The 12500-nt window shown below is 49.1% G+C and overlaps 1 protein-coding gene across 1 annotated transcript in view; it reads right to left on the bottom strand.

Annotated features, from left to right (window-relative positions):
- The window catches only part of LOC110174770 (nidogen-1-like), a 37975-nt gene that overhangs the window by 8241 nt on the left and 17234 nt on the right, over positions 1 to 12500 (bottom strand). Inside the window, exons 11-21 of the mRNA XM_055158543.1 lie at positions 11769 to 11891; positions 10153 to 10393; positions 9904 to 10099; positions 9664 to 9798; positions 9359 to 9422; positions 4019 to 4156; positions 3719 to 3841; positions 3194 to 3427; positions 2399 to 2604; positions 1541 to 1676; positions 729 to 900 (exon numbers count right to left, since the gene is read on the bottom strand). Coding sequence (XP_055014518.1) covers positions 729 to 900; positions 1541 to 1676; positions 2399 to 2604; positions 3194 to 3427; positions 3719 to 3841; positions 4019 to 4156; positions 9359 to 9422; positions 9664 to 9798; positions 9904 to 10099; positions 10153 to 10393; positions 11769 to 11891 — 1768 coding nt within the window. The remainder of the gene's footprint in view (positions 1 to 728; positions 901 to 1540; positions 1677 to 2398; positions 2605 to 3193; positions 3428 to 3718; positions 3842 to 4018; positions 4157 to 9358; positions 9423 to 9663; positions 9799 to 9903; positions 10100 to 10152; positions 10394 to 11768; positions 11892 to 12500) is intronic.

Raw genomic sequence — 12500 nt, 5'->3', positions numbered from 1 at the left:
CAGACCGAGTCAGGACCAGAACCAGACCGGGTCAAGACCAGAACCAGACCGGGTCAAGACCAGAACCAGACCGAGTCAGGACCAGAACCAGACCGAGTCAGGACCAGAACCAGACCGCACCAGACCAAGGACCCAAGACCAGAACCAGACCGGGTCAAGACCAGAACCAGACCGAGTCAGGACCAGAACCAGACCGAGTCAGGACCAGAACCAGACCGGGTCAAGACCAGAACCAGACCGGGTCAAATCCTCCTGCAACACAACCAGAACCGGGTCAGGACCAGAACCAGAAGCGTCTTTTTTAGTCTTTTTTTTTCTGCTTGTTTTTTTTTAACAATTAAATTTTTTTTTTTTTTGTGATATTTTCGATCAGATTCTGAAACCAAACCCGGTTATGATCCCGGTCTTACCCGTAGACCGGTCAGATCCCGTCTTACCCGTAGATCCCGGTCTTACCCGTAGACCGGGTTATGATCCCGGTCTTACCCGTAGACCGGGTCAGATCCCGGTCTTACCCGTAGACCGGGTTATGATCCCGGTCTTACCCGTAGACCGGGTTATGATCCCGGTCTTACCGTAGACGGTCAGATCCCGGTCTTACCCGTAGACCGGGCAGATCCCGGTCTTACCCGTAGACCGGGTCGATCCCCGGTCTTACCCGAGACCGGGTAGATAGACCGGGTCAGATCCCGGTCTTACCCGTAGACCGGGTCAGATCCCGGTCTTACCCGTAGACCGGGTCGGTGACGATGGCGCGGGGGTTCTTCAGGTCGGTGTTGATCAGGACTCGGCGTTGGGTCCCGTCGAGTCTCGAGACCTCGATCGAGTCCAGACCCGAGTCGGTCCAGAACAGGAGCCGAGAGACCGGGTCCAAGGCCAGACCCTCCGGACTCTGCAGGTCTGAGGAGAGAGAAGAGGGTTAGACCAAGACCAGGACCAGGACCAAGACCAGGACCAGGACCAGGACCAGACCAAGGCCAGACCAGGACCAGGACCAGACCAAACATGTCAGAGTCTGAGCGTCTGCACACACCGTCTTTTCCCATGTGTCCTTATGTTTGTGGAATCACTGGTTTGGTCCTGGTTTGGACTCACCTGTCGCGTCAGGACTCACCTGTCGCGTCAGGACTCACCCGTCGCGTCTAGGACTCACCTGTCGCGTCTGGACTCACCCGTCGTGCGACTCACCTGTCGCGTCTGGACTCACCTGTCGCGTCTGGACTCACCTGTCGCGTCTGGACTCACCTGTCGCGTCAGGACTCACCCGTCGCGTCAGGACTCACCCGTCGCGTCCACCACCTGTCGCGCTCACCCACCGTCGCGTCAGGACTCACTCCCGTCGCGTCAGGACTCACCCGTCGCGTCTGGACTCACCCGTCGCGTCAGGACTCACCTGTCGCGTCGCGTCAGGACTCACCTGTCGCGTCAGGACTTCGCGTCACCACGTCGCGTCTGGACTCACCCGTCGCGTCAGGACTCGTCGCGTCAGGACTCACCTGTCGCGTCAGGACTCACCTGTCGTCAGGACTCGTCGCGTCACTCACCCGTCGCGTCAGGGTCTGGGGTGCTCTTTCTCTCTCTCGCAGACTCGTTCTCCCGATGCTCGGACCTGAGATCTCGGTCCAATAAACGAACTCGTCCACACAGTCGAAGGCCACAGCGATCACCACCCGGTCCTGAGACCAAGACCGGACTTAGACCTGGGTCAGTCCTGGGTCAGTCCTGGTTTAGTCCCGGTTTCAGTCCCGGTTTAGACCTGGTTTAATCCCAGTTCAGTCTTGGTTTAGTCCCGGTTCAGTCTGGTTCAGTCCTGGTTCAGTCCCGGTTAGTCCCGGTCTAGTCCCGTTCAGTCCTGGTTTGTCCTGGTTCAGTCCCTGTTTAGTCCCGGTTCAGCCCGGTTTAGTCCTGGTTTAATCCCAGTTCAGTCCTGGTTCAGTCCCGGTTCAGTCCGGTTTAGTCCTGGTTCAGTCCTGGTTCAGTCCCGGTTCAGTCCCGGTTCAGTCCCTGGTTTAGTCCCGGTTTCAGTCCCGGTTCAGTCCTGGTTCAGTCCTGGTTCAGTCAGTCCCGGTTCAGTCCTGGTTTAGTCCCAGTTCAGTCTTGGTTTAGTCCCTGGTTTCAGTCCCGGTCTAGTCCGGTTCAGTCCCGGTTTAGTCCTGTTTAGTCCTGGTTAGTCCCGGTTCAGTAGTCCTGGTTCAGTCCTGGTGTAGTCCCGGTTCCCGTGTAGTCCTGGTGTCCTGGTTAGTCCCGGTTCAGTCCCGGTTTAGTCCTGGTGTAGTCCTGGTTCAGTCCCGGTTCAGTCCTGGTGTAGTCCTGGTTTCAGTCCTGGTGTAGTCCCGGTGTAGTCCCGGTGTAGTCCCGGTGTAGTCCCGGTTCAGTCCCGGTTTAGTCCTGTACTCACTGGCACGTGCAGCAGGGGTCTGGTCCGATCTGGTTCTGGTCCGGTTTCGCTCAGTGGGACTTGTTCGATGCGTCCGCTCTGAGCGAACAGCAGGAGGGGCCCTGGAGTCACATGACCCACACCTGGAGAAGGGGCGGGGCCGAAGGGGGGCGGAGTCACGGGGCCCACACCTGCGGAAGGGGGCGGAGTCACGGCCTGGTGTGTACCTGTGGAGGGGGAGGAGCCATTTCAGGTTTATTTGTGAGTTTATGTAAATGAACCATGTGGTTTATGTTAATGATCATGCAGTTCATGTAAATGAGTGTGTGGTTTATGTAAATGAGTGTGTGGTTTATGTTAATGAACATGTGGTTTATGTAAATGAGTGTGTGGTTTATGTAAATGAGCGTGTGGTTTATGTAAATGAGCGTGTGGTTTATGTAAATGAGTGTGTGGTTTATGTAAATGAGTGTGTGGTTTATGTAAATGAGTGTGTGGTTTATGTAAATGTGTGTTAATGGTTATGTAGATGTAAATGAGGGTGTGGTTTATGTTAATGAACGTTGTTATGTAATGAGGTGTGGTTTATGTAAATGAGTGTGTGGTTTATGTAAATGAGTCATGCAGTTTATGTAAATGAGCGTGTGTTTATGTTAATGTTATGTAATGAGGGGTTTATGTAATGTGTGGTTTATGTAAATGAGGGTGTGGTTTATGTTAAATGTGGTTTATGTAAATGAGGGTGTGGTTTATGTAAATGAGTGTGTGGTTTATGTAAATGAGTGTGGTGTTTATGTAAATGAGCGTGGTCCTCACAGTGGGGGGGGCTGTCGGTGCCGCTGACCCTTGAGCCTGACACTTCGGCGCCGTCCGGGTCCACGCACCAGCAGTGGTCGGCGTCGCACTGCGTCGCCTCGAAGCCTCCGCCCGGGTCACAGCGCGGGACCCAGACCTGAGACCGAGGTCTGAACAAAGACCAGAACCCTCCCGAAGACCGACTCTGGACCAAAGCCCGAGCCCGGTCCTCCTCACAGCGAGACGGACCACGAGCTGAAGAGACAGAGAGTCAGACCAGGACTGGACCAGGACTGGACCAGGACTGGACCAGGACTGGACCAGGACTGGACCAGGACTGGACCAGGACTGGACCAGGACGAGGAGCAGGTTGCGTCTGTAATGAGCAGGTCCAGAGCTCGTAAAACTCAGGAAATGTCCCACAGAGAAACAAACGGCCCTGAAGCCACAGGAGGAACATCTGACACATGTGAGGAACATGTGGACCTGGTTTAGTCCTGGTTTAGTCCTGGTTTCAGTCCTGGTCTAGTCCTGGTTCAGACTCACGTTGTCGTTCACACTTGGTTCCGTCTCCGGTGAATCCGGTTTTACATCGGCAGGTGAAGGAGCCTGGAGAGTTTGAACATGACGCCTCCTGGTGACAGGGCGACGCCTGACACTCGTCTACGTCTGAAACACAAACGGACAGGGACACATGGACCGAGACCATGAAAAGACACCTGTCCCCTCCCCCTGTGTCTCACCTGTCCCCTCCCCTGTCCCCCTCGTCTCACCTGTCCCCTCCCCCTGTGTCTCACCTGTCCCCTCCCCCTGTGTCTCACCTGTCCCCTCCCCCTCGTGTCTCACCTGTGCAGCGTCGCCCGTCGCCGCTGTATCCGTGGCGACAGGAGCAGGAGTAGGAGGAGCCTCCGGTGTAGGTGCACTGAGCGCGCTCAGAAACGTCACAGTCGTGTCTGCCGCTCTGACACTGATCCACAGCCTCCTCTGCAACAGGACCAGGGTTAGACCGGGTCTAGATCTGGTCCAGTCCAGGTCCGGTCCTGGTCCGGTCCGGTCCGGTCCAGGTCCGGTCCTGGTCCGGTCCTGGTCCGGTCCTGGTCCGGTCCAGGTCCGGTCCAGGTCCGGTCCAGGTTCCGGTCCAGGTCCGGTCCAGGTCCGGTCCAGGTCCGGTCCAGGTCCGGTCCAGGTCCGGTCCAGGTCCACATGTGACCAGACTGGCTCCTCAGTCTCTGCTCGTCGGATAAACAGAGTTTCTTGTTTTTTCTGGATTATAAATGTGAGGTTTGTTGGTGGTTTGTGTTTCTGTGACTTCTTCTCGCTGTGATTCTATATTCAGATGTTTGTGTTGAAGTGTGAGAGGTTCTAGTCTAGTGTGTGAGGATCTGCTGCTCCTGTTCCTCCTGCACCACAGAGTGTGTTTATATACACATCAGTGTCCAGGTTCTGTCAGTATTTACTGTGTTTACATGTTCACTGAGAAACCGGACGCTCATATCCACGTGGACATGATCAAATGGAGTGTCCCGGTTTCTTGACATAATCTTACAAATGCACAAGCGCAAAAATTAACTTAAATCAATTTCATAAACCAGGAAAAACACAAACCGTGAGCTCCTTTAGCATAAGAAGCTAAGGAGCTACGAGATCTCCCACAATCCACTGCACACATCAAACCTACAGATTCTTCAGTCAAATCTTCTGCATAAATAAACTCAACTTTACAACATCTAAACCATAAACACTAGAGACACATCAGCAGGTTTGATCAGATCATTCAACTCTGATCACATTTGTTTATGTTTTACAGAAATGAAACTTAAGACCACATGACTAATTAGCATAAACTGTTAGTGGTGATAAAAACAGCTGCTCCTTGTGTCGCTGATGTGATTCAGATTCTTTTGGACTAAAAGACTCGACTCTGTGGATTATGTGTGTTGTTTTGTGACAGAAGAGGTGCTGATGATGGTGAGTCTGTTCTGTGTGTTGTACAGTATAAGTCTGCGTTCAGATGCACCTGAAGTTTCCCAAATCTGATGTTTTGTCTCTATGTTTCTGTATCTGATCTTTTAATGAACCACACAGATGTGATGTTTTCACATGTGACCAGGACACTTGGATCTGTGCTTCTGAAACTGATCCATATCTGATCTTTAACATGTGACTTGAGTGTGAACAGTCAGGTCACATTCATCCACCTACACGTCATCAACAAGACACAAACGTCACTATTCTGCACTGAAGTAGAGAAAACTGTTCATGATCCATGTGACTGAAGTGAAGCACATCTCCACTCACCACAAAACACCACCACCAAAAACCTGCTCCTTCTCCTTCTCAATCTCCTCCTTAAAACAAGTCAGTTGTTCATGTTGTGGCTCCGGTACGAGAGGAACTTTAAAATCTCCAGGTGCTCGATGCTGCGTCCATGTTTGTTCAACTTGTGTAAACACAGAGACGCTCGCTGCGGTTGACGTCGTCGTGTCTCCAGTGTCACATGTGGGACACTTTTGGACCGTTTAATGTTCACACTGGAGTCACATACAAGTCACATTTAACTGGAAATGTGAACGACCTCGAAAAAACATCGGATTTCACCAAAAAATCTGAATTGAGCGTTAAACCTGCAGACTGAACAGAGACTAAGAGATAGTTCATGTTTTATCTTTTCAGCGTCACACGAGTGCAGACGGCACGTGTGCAGGTTTAGTGCAGCTCTTAAATTTACAGTCATTTTACTCGTGTGGTCACTTTATTTATTTATGTCGCTACTGTTGTGGTGAAAGGCTGGAAAGTGTCTTTTGGACACATGTGACTCAGCTTGATGTTGCAGTATTCAGGATACTGTGTTTACATGTCACAGTGTCCTGTTACTATCAGAATAAACCAGCTACATTAACCTGGTTTCTAATAACCAGGACACTGAAACCAGGTTACTGCGTTTACATGAACCATGAAGAAACCGGGAGACTCAAAAAACCACATAACCGGGTTATTGATGAGCTGTAAACACACTCACTGTCACTTGGCTCTACTGCGCATGTCTCCTGCACAAAGAGCCTCTGTTCTGTCTGGATCATGTCAGTCACCGTTACTTCTGCACCACTCAAATATTTCACATTTACTTTAATGGACTCTCCAGTGTGAACATTAAACGGTCCAAAAGTGTCCCACATGTGACACTGGAGACACGACGACGTCAACCGCAGCGAGCGTCTCTGTGTTTACACAAGTTGAACAAACATGGACGCAGCATCGAGCACCTGGAGATTTTAAAGTTCCTCTCGTACCGGAGCCACAACATGAACAACTGACTTGTTTTAAGGAGGAGATTGAGAAGGAGAAGGAGCAGGTTTTTGGTGGTGGTGTTTTGTGGTGAGTGGAGATGTGCTTCACTTCAGTCACATGGATCATGAACAGTTTTCTCTACTTCAGTGCAGAATAGTGACGTTTGTGTCTTGTTGATGACGTGTAGGTGGATGAATGTGACCTGACTGTTCACACTCAAGTCACATGTTAAAGATCAGATCTGTGTGGTTCAGACTGGGGATGATGAGTCGATTAGTCGATAATCAGTGTTGGGAAGTTTACTTTTAAAATGTAATCCCCTACAGATTACAGATTACTCACACCAAAATGTAGTTTGTAACGTAATCCATTAAATTACTTAAAGTGAGTAATGTAATCTGATTACTTTGGATTACTTGATTTGTTGTAGAGAAACAAAGACGAGGAAATCTTCACATAAGAAGTTTTATCTGATAAAAGAAAATAAAAAGTCCAAACTTTACTGAACCAAATTAAAAATATTATTGATAGAAAACGAAGAAACACGTCCACACAGCAGGATTTAGTCCTGATAAAACCTGTTTGAGACCTGGTTTAGTTCTGGTTTAGACCTGATTTAGTTCTGGTTTAGTCTGTTTAGTTTGGTTTAGTCTGGTTTAGTTCTGGTTTAGTTTTCTGGTTTAGTCCTGGTTTAGTTCTGGTTTAGTCCTGGTTTAGTTTCTGGTTTAGACCTGGTTTAGTTCTGGTTTAGTCCTGGTTTAGTCTGGTTTTAGTTCCTGGTTTAGTCCTGGTTTAGTCCTGGTTTAGACCTGGTTTAGTTCTGGTTTAGTCCTGGTTTAGTCCTGGTTTAGTCCTGGTTTAGTCCTGGTTTAGTCTGGTTTAGTTCTGGTTTAGTTCTAGTCCTGGTTAGTCCTGGTTTAGTTCTGGTTTAGTCCTGGTTTAGTTCCTGGTTTAGCCTGGTTTAGTTCTGGTTTAGTCCTGGTTTAGTCCTGGTTTAGTCCTGGTTTAGTTCTGGTTTAGGTTTAGTCTGGTTTTAGTTCTGGTTTAGTCCTGGTTTAGTCCTGGTTTAGTCTGGTTTAGTCCTGGTTTAGTTCTGGTTTAGTTCTGGTTTAGTCCTGGTTTAGTTCTGGTTTAGTCCTGGTTTAGTTCTTTTAGGGTTTAGACCTGGTTTAGTTCTGGTTTAGTCCTTTTAGTCCTGGTTTAGTTTAGTTCTGGTTTAGTTCTGGTTTAGTCCTGGTTTAGAGTGGTTTAATTACCAAGAAACAAAAAAGGGGAAAAAAAAAAAAAAAGGGATTTAGCCCAAAATGTTAAAACAGTAAAATCCCTCTGTGTTTAATCCATTTATTTCAACAAAGTAACTGTAATCCAATTCCCACTCACTGAAACAGTAACTGTAACTGAATACAGTTACTCATCATTTGTACTCTGATTACTCTGGTACATGTAATCTGTTACTCCTGACACTGTCGATAATTGATCATTAAGAATTTCATGGATTCTGTTCATTTTACTGGACAAACTGAATGTATGTGTGTGTGTCATGACCAAACAGGTGTGTACATGTGTCTCTGCATCAGAAGGAGCGAGACACAAACAGTGGGTCAGTCTGTAACGAACCGAAGCACAAATGTGGATTTAACCAGGATTTGACAAACACAAATCTGGTCACACTGACCTGTATTCACCTGAGTCATGTCTTTTAATCCAACACAAGTTGAACCACATCAGCGACACAAGAGCTGGAGTTTTATCTTCACTTAGTTTATGTAAATTAGTGATGTGGTTTTAAGTTTTGTTTCTGTGAGATTTGAACAAAACTGAATTAAACACATTATAATGTCAAACAGCTGATGTGGATCTAGAGTCGTTATGTTTATATGTCGTAAAGTTGAATTTATTGATGCAGATTAGTGCAGATAGTAATAATAATGATGATCATTTTAATATAAAAACGTTCATGATTAATCGATAATCGATCGTTAATTCTTCCGACGATCGATTAAGAAAAGTTCATCAAACGTCCGTCTCTATTTCAAACTGTCATTAAAAGATCAGATACAGGAACAGGAACGAAAAATGAGACTTGAGTCACTTCAGGTGCAGACTGGTGTTTAAGAGCTGAGTTCTGCAGCTGCTCTGGACATAAATATTTCTGTTGTCATGTTGAGCACATGTGATTGTGACACAGCACAGAGTTCAGGAAATCTACTCGAGTAAACTCGTGTCGTCGTCTCATGATTCAGGATGTGTATAAATTCCGGACGTTCCACAAAAGTAAACACAGACCCACAGAGTTTCAAACAAACTCCAGTCTTCAGGTCACAGGTCACAGCTCCACTCACTTTAGTTTAGTCTGAGTTTTTACTGCAGTCGAGTTTAAATCTCAAACTGAACAGACGAGTGTGAACCTGGTTCTTCTTCTTCCTCGTCCAGACTCGTCGTTCTTCTTCTTCACACTTGGACTTTGACCTTCAGTTTTATTGTGATTTAAATTCACTCAAGTTCAAACTTTTTTCTGCTGTAAATTCTCTTGTTCCTGTTGGAAGTTTCTGAGTTAAATTCCACTTTAGTTTTGCTCAAACAGACGAGGATTTGAAAATGTCCCGTTCCTGGTGTGAGAAGTGTCCTGTTCTTCTTCCTGTTCCATCGTTAAAGACGATGATTTAAAATGGTAGAGTTTGTAAATAAATGTGTTTCATGGTGTTGTTCCTGATCACTGTGGATCTAAAGTGAGTCTCTGGTCTTTTCCTCACATCCTGTTTGAAATGTTGGAGTCATGATCACACCACACACTCCTCTTCACCACATCCTGTCTGCAGCTTTGCAAAAGAAAAGCTCTTCTCCTCTTTCCTGTCACAATAAGAGTTTGACTTTTATGATGAGAGTAACTATAGTAACCTTCTGTTTCAGACATGTCCTCCACCAGAGACCGGAGCTCTGAGGAGACGTTCCTGTGCTCCATCTGTCAGGACGTGTTTGAAGAGCCAGTGTCCACTCCATGTGGACACAACTTCTGCAGACGCTGCATCTCCCAGACCTGGGACACTGGAATGTTCTACAGATGTCCTCTGTGCAACAGGAGCTACGGCACAAGACCTGAGCTCAGTGTGAACACTCTGCTCCTGGAGATGGTCTCTCAGTTTAAACTAGAGGCTGAAAAGTCCAAGTCACAAGTGTCCAAACCTGGAGAGGTGCAGTGTGACGTGTGCTCTGAGCCCAAGCTGAAGGCCCTCAAGTCCTGCCTGGTGTGTCTGTCCTCCTTCTGTGAGAGCCACCTCCAGCCTCATCTCACAGTCTCTGGGCTGAAAAGACACCAGCTGATGGAGCCTGTGGAAAACCTGGAAGACAGGATGTGTCCCACACACCAGCGCCCCCTGGAGCTCTTCTGTGACACTGATGAGAAGATCGTGTGCATGATGTGCTCCGTTCTAGAGCACAAGAACCATGAGCTGTTGTCTCTGGAGGAGGCGTGTGAGCGCAGGAGGTCCTCTCTGCTGCAGACTCAGGCTCAGAGCCAGCACATGGTGGAGCAGAGGAGGCAGAAGATCCAGGAGATCCAGAGCCTCCTGGAGCTGAGTGAGACAGAGGTCCTCAGAGAGAGGTCTGCGGGGCTGCAGGTCTTCACTGCTCTCATGCAGTCTGTTCAGAGGAGTATGGACCTCTTCTTAGAGGAGCTCCAGGAGAAGCAGAGCCGGAGCCACAGACGAGCCCAGGATCTGCTGCAGCGGCTGGAGCAGGAGATCTGTGATCTGGAGCAGAGCAGCGCTGAGGCCCAACGTCTCTCACGCTCTGAAGACCCCCTCCACTTTCTACAGCGCTGCCCTGCACTCACGCCCCCTGCTGGGCTTAAGGAGTGGAGCAGCGTGAACTTTGAGCCGGAGACGTGTGAGGGCAGTGTGTCCCGGACTCTGTCTGAGCTGAAGAACAGTCTCCCTCAGGAGTTTGAAGTTCAGACTTTAAGATTTGAACTCCAGAGAGCGCAGCAGAGTGCGGTGGAGGTGACTCTGGACCCAGACACGGCTCATCCTCGACTCGCTCTGTCTGAAGATCTCAAACAGGTTCATGACACTGGAGTGAAGAAGAAGAAGCTCCCAGATTCTCCTCTGAGGTTTGATCCTTGTCCTTGTGTTTCAGGAAAACAGAGTTTCTCTTCAGGCAGGTTTTACTTTGAGGTTCAGGTCAAAGGGAAAACAGAGTGGGATTTAGGAGTGGCCCAAGAGTCCATCAACAGGAAGGGGATGATCACTCTGAGCCCTAAGAACGGAATCTGGAGCATTAGGTTGATAAATAAAGATCAGTACAAAGCTTGTGCAGGTCCTCCTGTCCTTCTGTCTCCTCAGAGAGCTGCTCAGAAGGTCGGGGTGTTTGTGGACTATGGAAAGGGTCTGGTCTCTGTTTATGACACAGATTCTGTAGATCTTCTCTGCTCCTTCACCTGCTGCTGCTTCAGGGAGAAGCTGTTTCCATTTTTCAGTCCCTGTTACAATGAAGGAGGATCAAACTCTGCTCCTCTGGTCCTCACCTCACTGGAGTCTGTCAGTCAAAAGTAAAAGTTCTGTAGGAAGTTTTACGTATCTGTACTTTATGTAAATATTTGTTTGGGTTTTTTTTGGTCAAACGTTGGATCTTGGATCTAAACGCTCTGGTGGTGGAGCCTCATCTACAAAACGAGCACCACATGTGAGCGAACGTCTGTAAATAAAAATACATCTGTAGAAGTGTAAAAATACGTTTGTAAAAGTGTAAAATTATGTCTATAAAATGTACAAAAAAAAATAAAATCTGCATAAATATAAAAAATATGTCTGTAAAAGTCGCTTTTTCTCTCTCTCTCTCTCGCTCGTCCACGTGCTGTCAGAGCCTCTTCAGGGTCAGAGGTCAGAGGTCAGTGTGTGACCTTTGTGCCCGAGTCCAGCTGCAGAAACACAGATCACGTTTCTGTTTCTCTCACCACAGAGTCCACAGACCAGGAGGATTTGTCCTGGTCTAGTCACGGTCAGGTCCCAGTCCGGGTCCAGTCCCGGTCCAGTCCCGGTCCAGTCCGGGTCCAGTCCAGTCCAGTCCCGTCCAGTCCAGTCCAGGGTCCAGTCCAGGTCCAGTCCCGGTCCAGTCCCCAGTCCAGTCCAGTCCAGGTCCAGTCCAGGTCCAGTCCAGGTCCAGTCCCGGTCCAGTCCCGGTCCAGTCCAGTCCCGGTCCAGTCCAGGTCCAGTCCCGGTCCAGTCCAGGTCCAGTCCGGTCCAGTCCAGGTCCAGTCCAGGTCCAGTCCAGTCCCGGTCCAGTCCAGTCCAGTCCAGTCCAGGTCCAGTACCTGTGCAGTGTCCTTGTGGACTGAGGTTGGAGCCTTGGTGACACCTGCAGCTGTAGGAGCCCACAGTGTTTAAACACAACGAGTTTGGACCACAGAGACCAGGAGACACACACTCGTCCACGTCTGAGGAGACAGGGACAGGTGAGGGACAGGTGAGGGACACAGGTGAGGGACAGGTGAGGGGACAGGTGAGGGACAGGTGAGGAGACAGGTGAGGACAGGTGAGGCAGGTGAGGGGACAGGTGAGGGACAGGTGAGGGGACAGGTGAGGCAGGTGAGGGACAGGTGAGGGGTGAGGGACAGGTGAGGGGACAGGTGAGGGACAGGTGTGAGGGACAGACAGGTGAGGGGACAGGTGAGGGACAGGTGACAGGTGAGGGACAGGTGAGGGACAGGTGAGGACAGGTGACAGGTGAGGGACAGGTGAGGGACAGGTGATGAGGGGACAGGTGAGGGGACACAGGTGAGGACAGGTGAGGGACAGGTGAGGTGAGGGGACAGGTGAGGGACAGGTGAGGGGACAGGTGAGGGACAGGTGAGGGACAGGTGAGGGACAGGTGAGGGACAGGTGACAGGTGAGGGAGGGACAGGTGAGGGGACAGGGGGACAGGTCCAAATAAACAAAGTGGTCAGATTATAAATGAAATGAAACAAACGTAAACTGCAGTAGAATTAGTATTGCAGTACTATAGTAATAGTAGTTGTAGTAGTAATAGTACTAGTAGTAATAGT

The sequence above is a fragment of the Boleophthalmus pectinirostris genome, unplaced genomic scaffold (assembly GCF_026225935.1).
Source record: "Boleophthalmus pectinirostris isolate CB_2022bp ecotype Guang Dong unplaced genomic scaffold, ASM2622593v1 HiC_scaffold_22, whole genome shotgun sequence".
Taxonomy (NCBI): Eukaryota; Metazoa; Chordata; class Actinopteri; order Gobiiformes; family Gobiidae; genus Boleophthalmus; species Boleophthalmus pectinirostris.
Note: the sequence above shows the minus strand (reverse complement) of the source record. Positions and strands in the feature narration are given on the sequence as shown.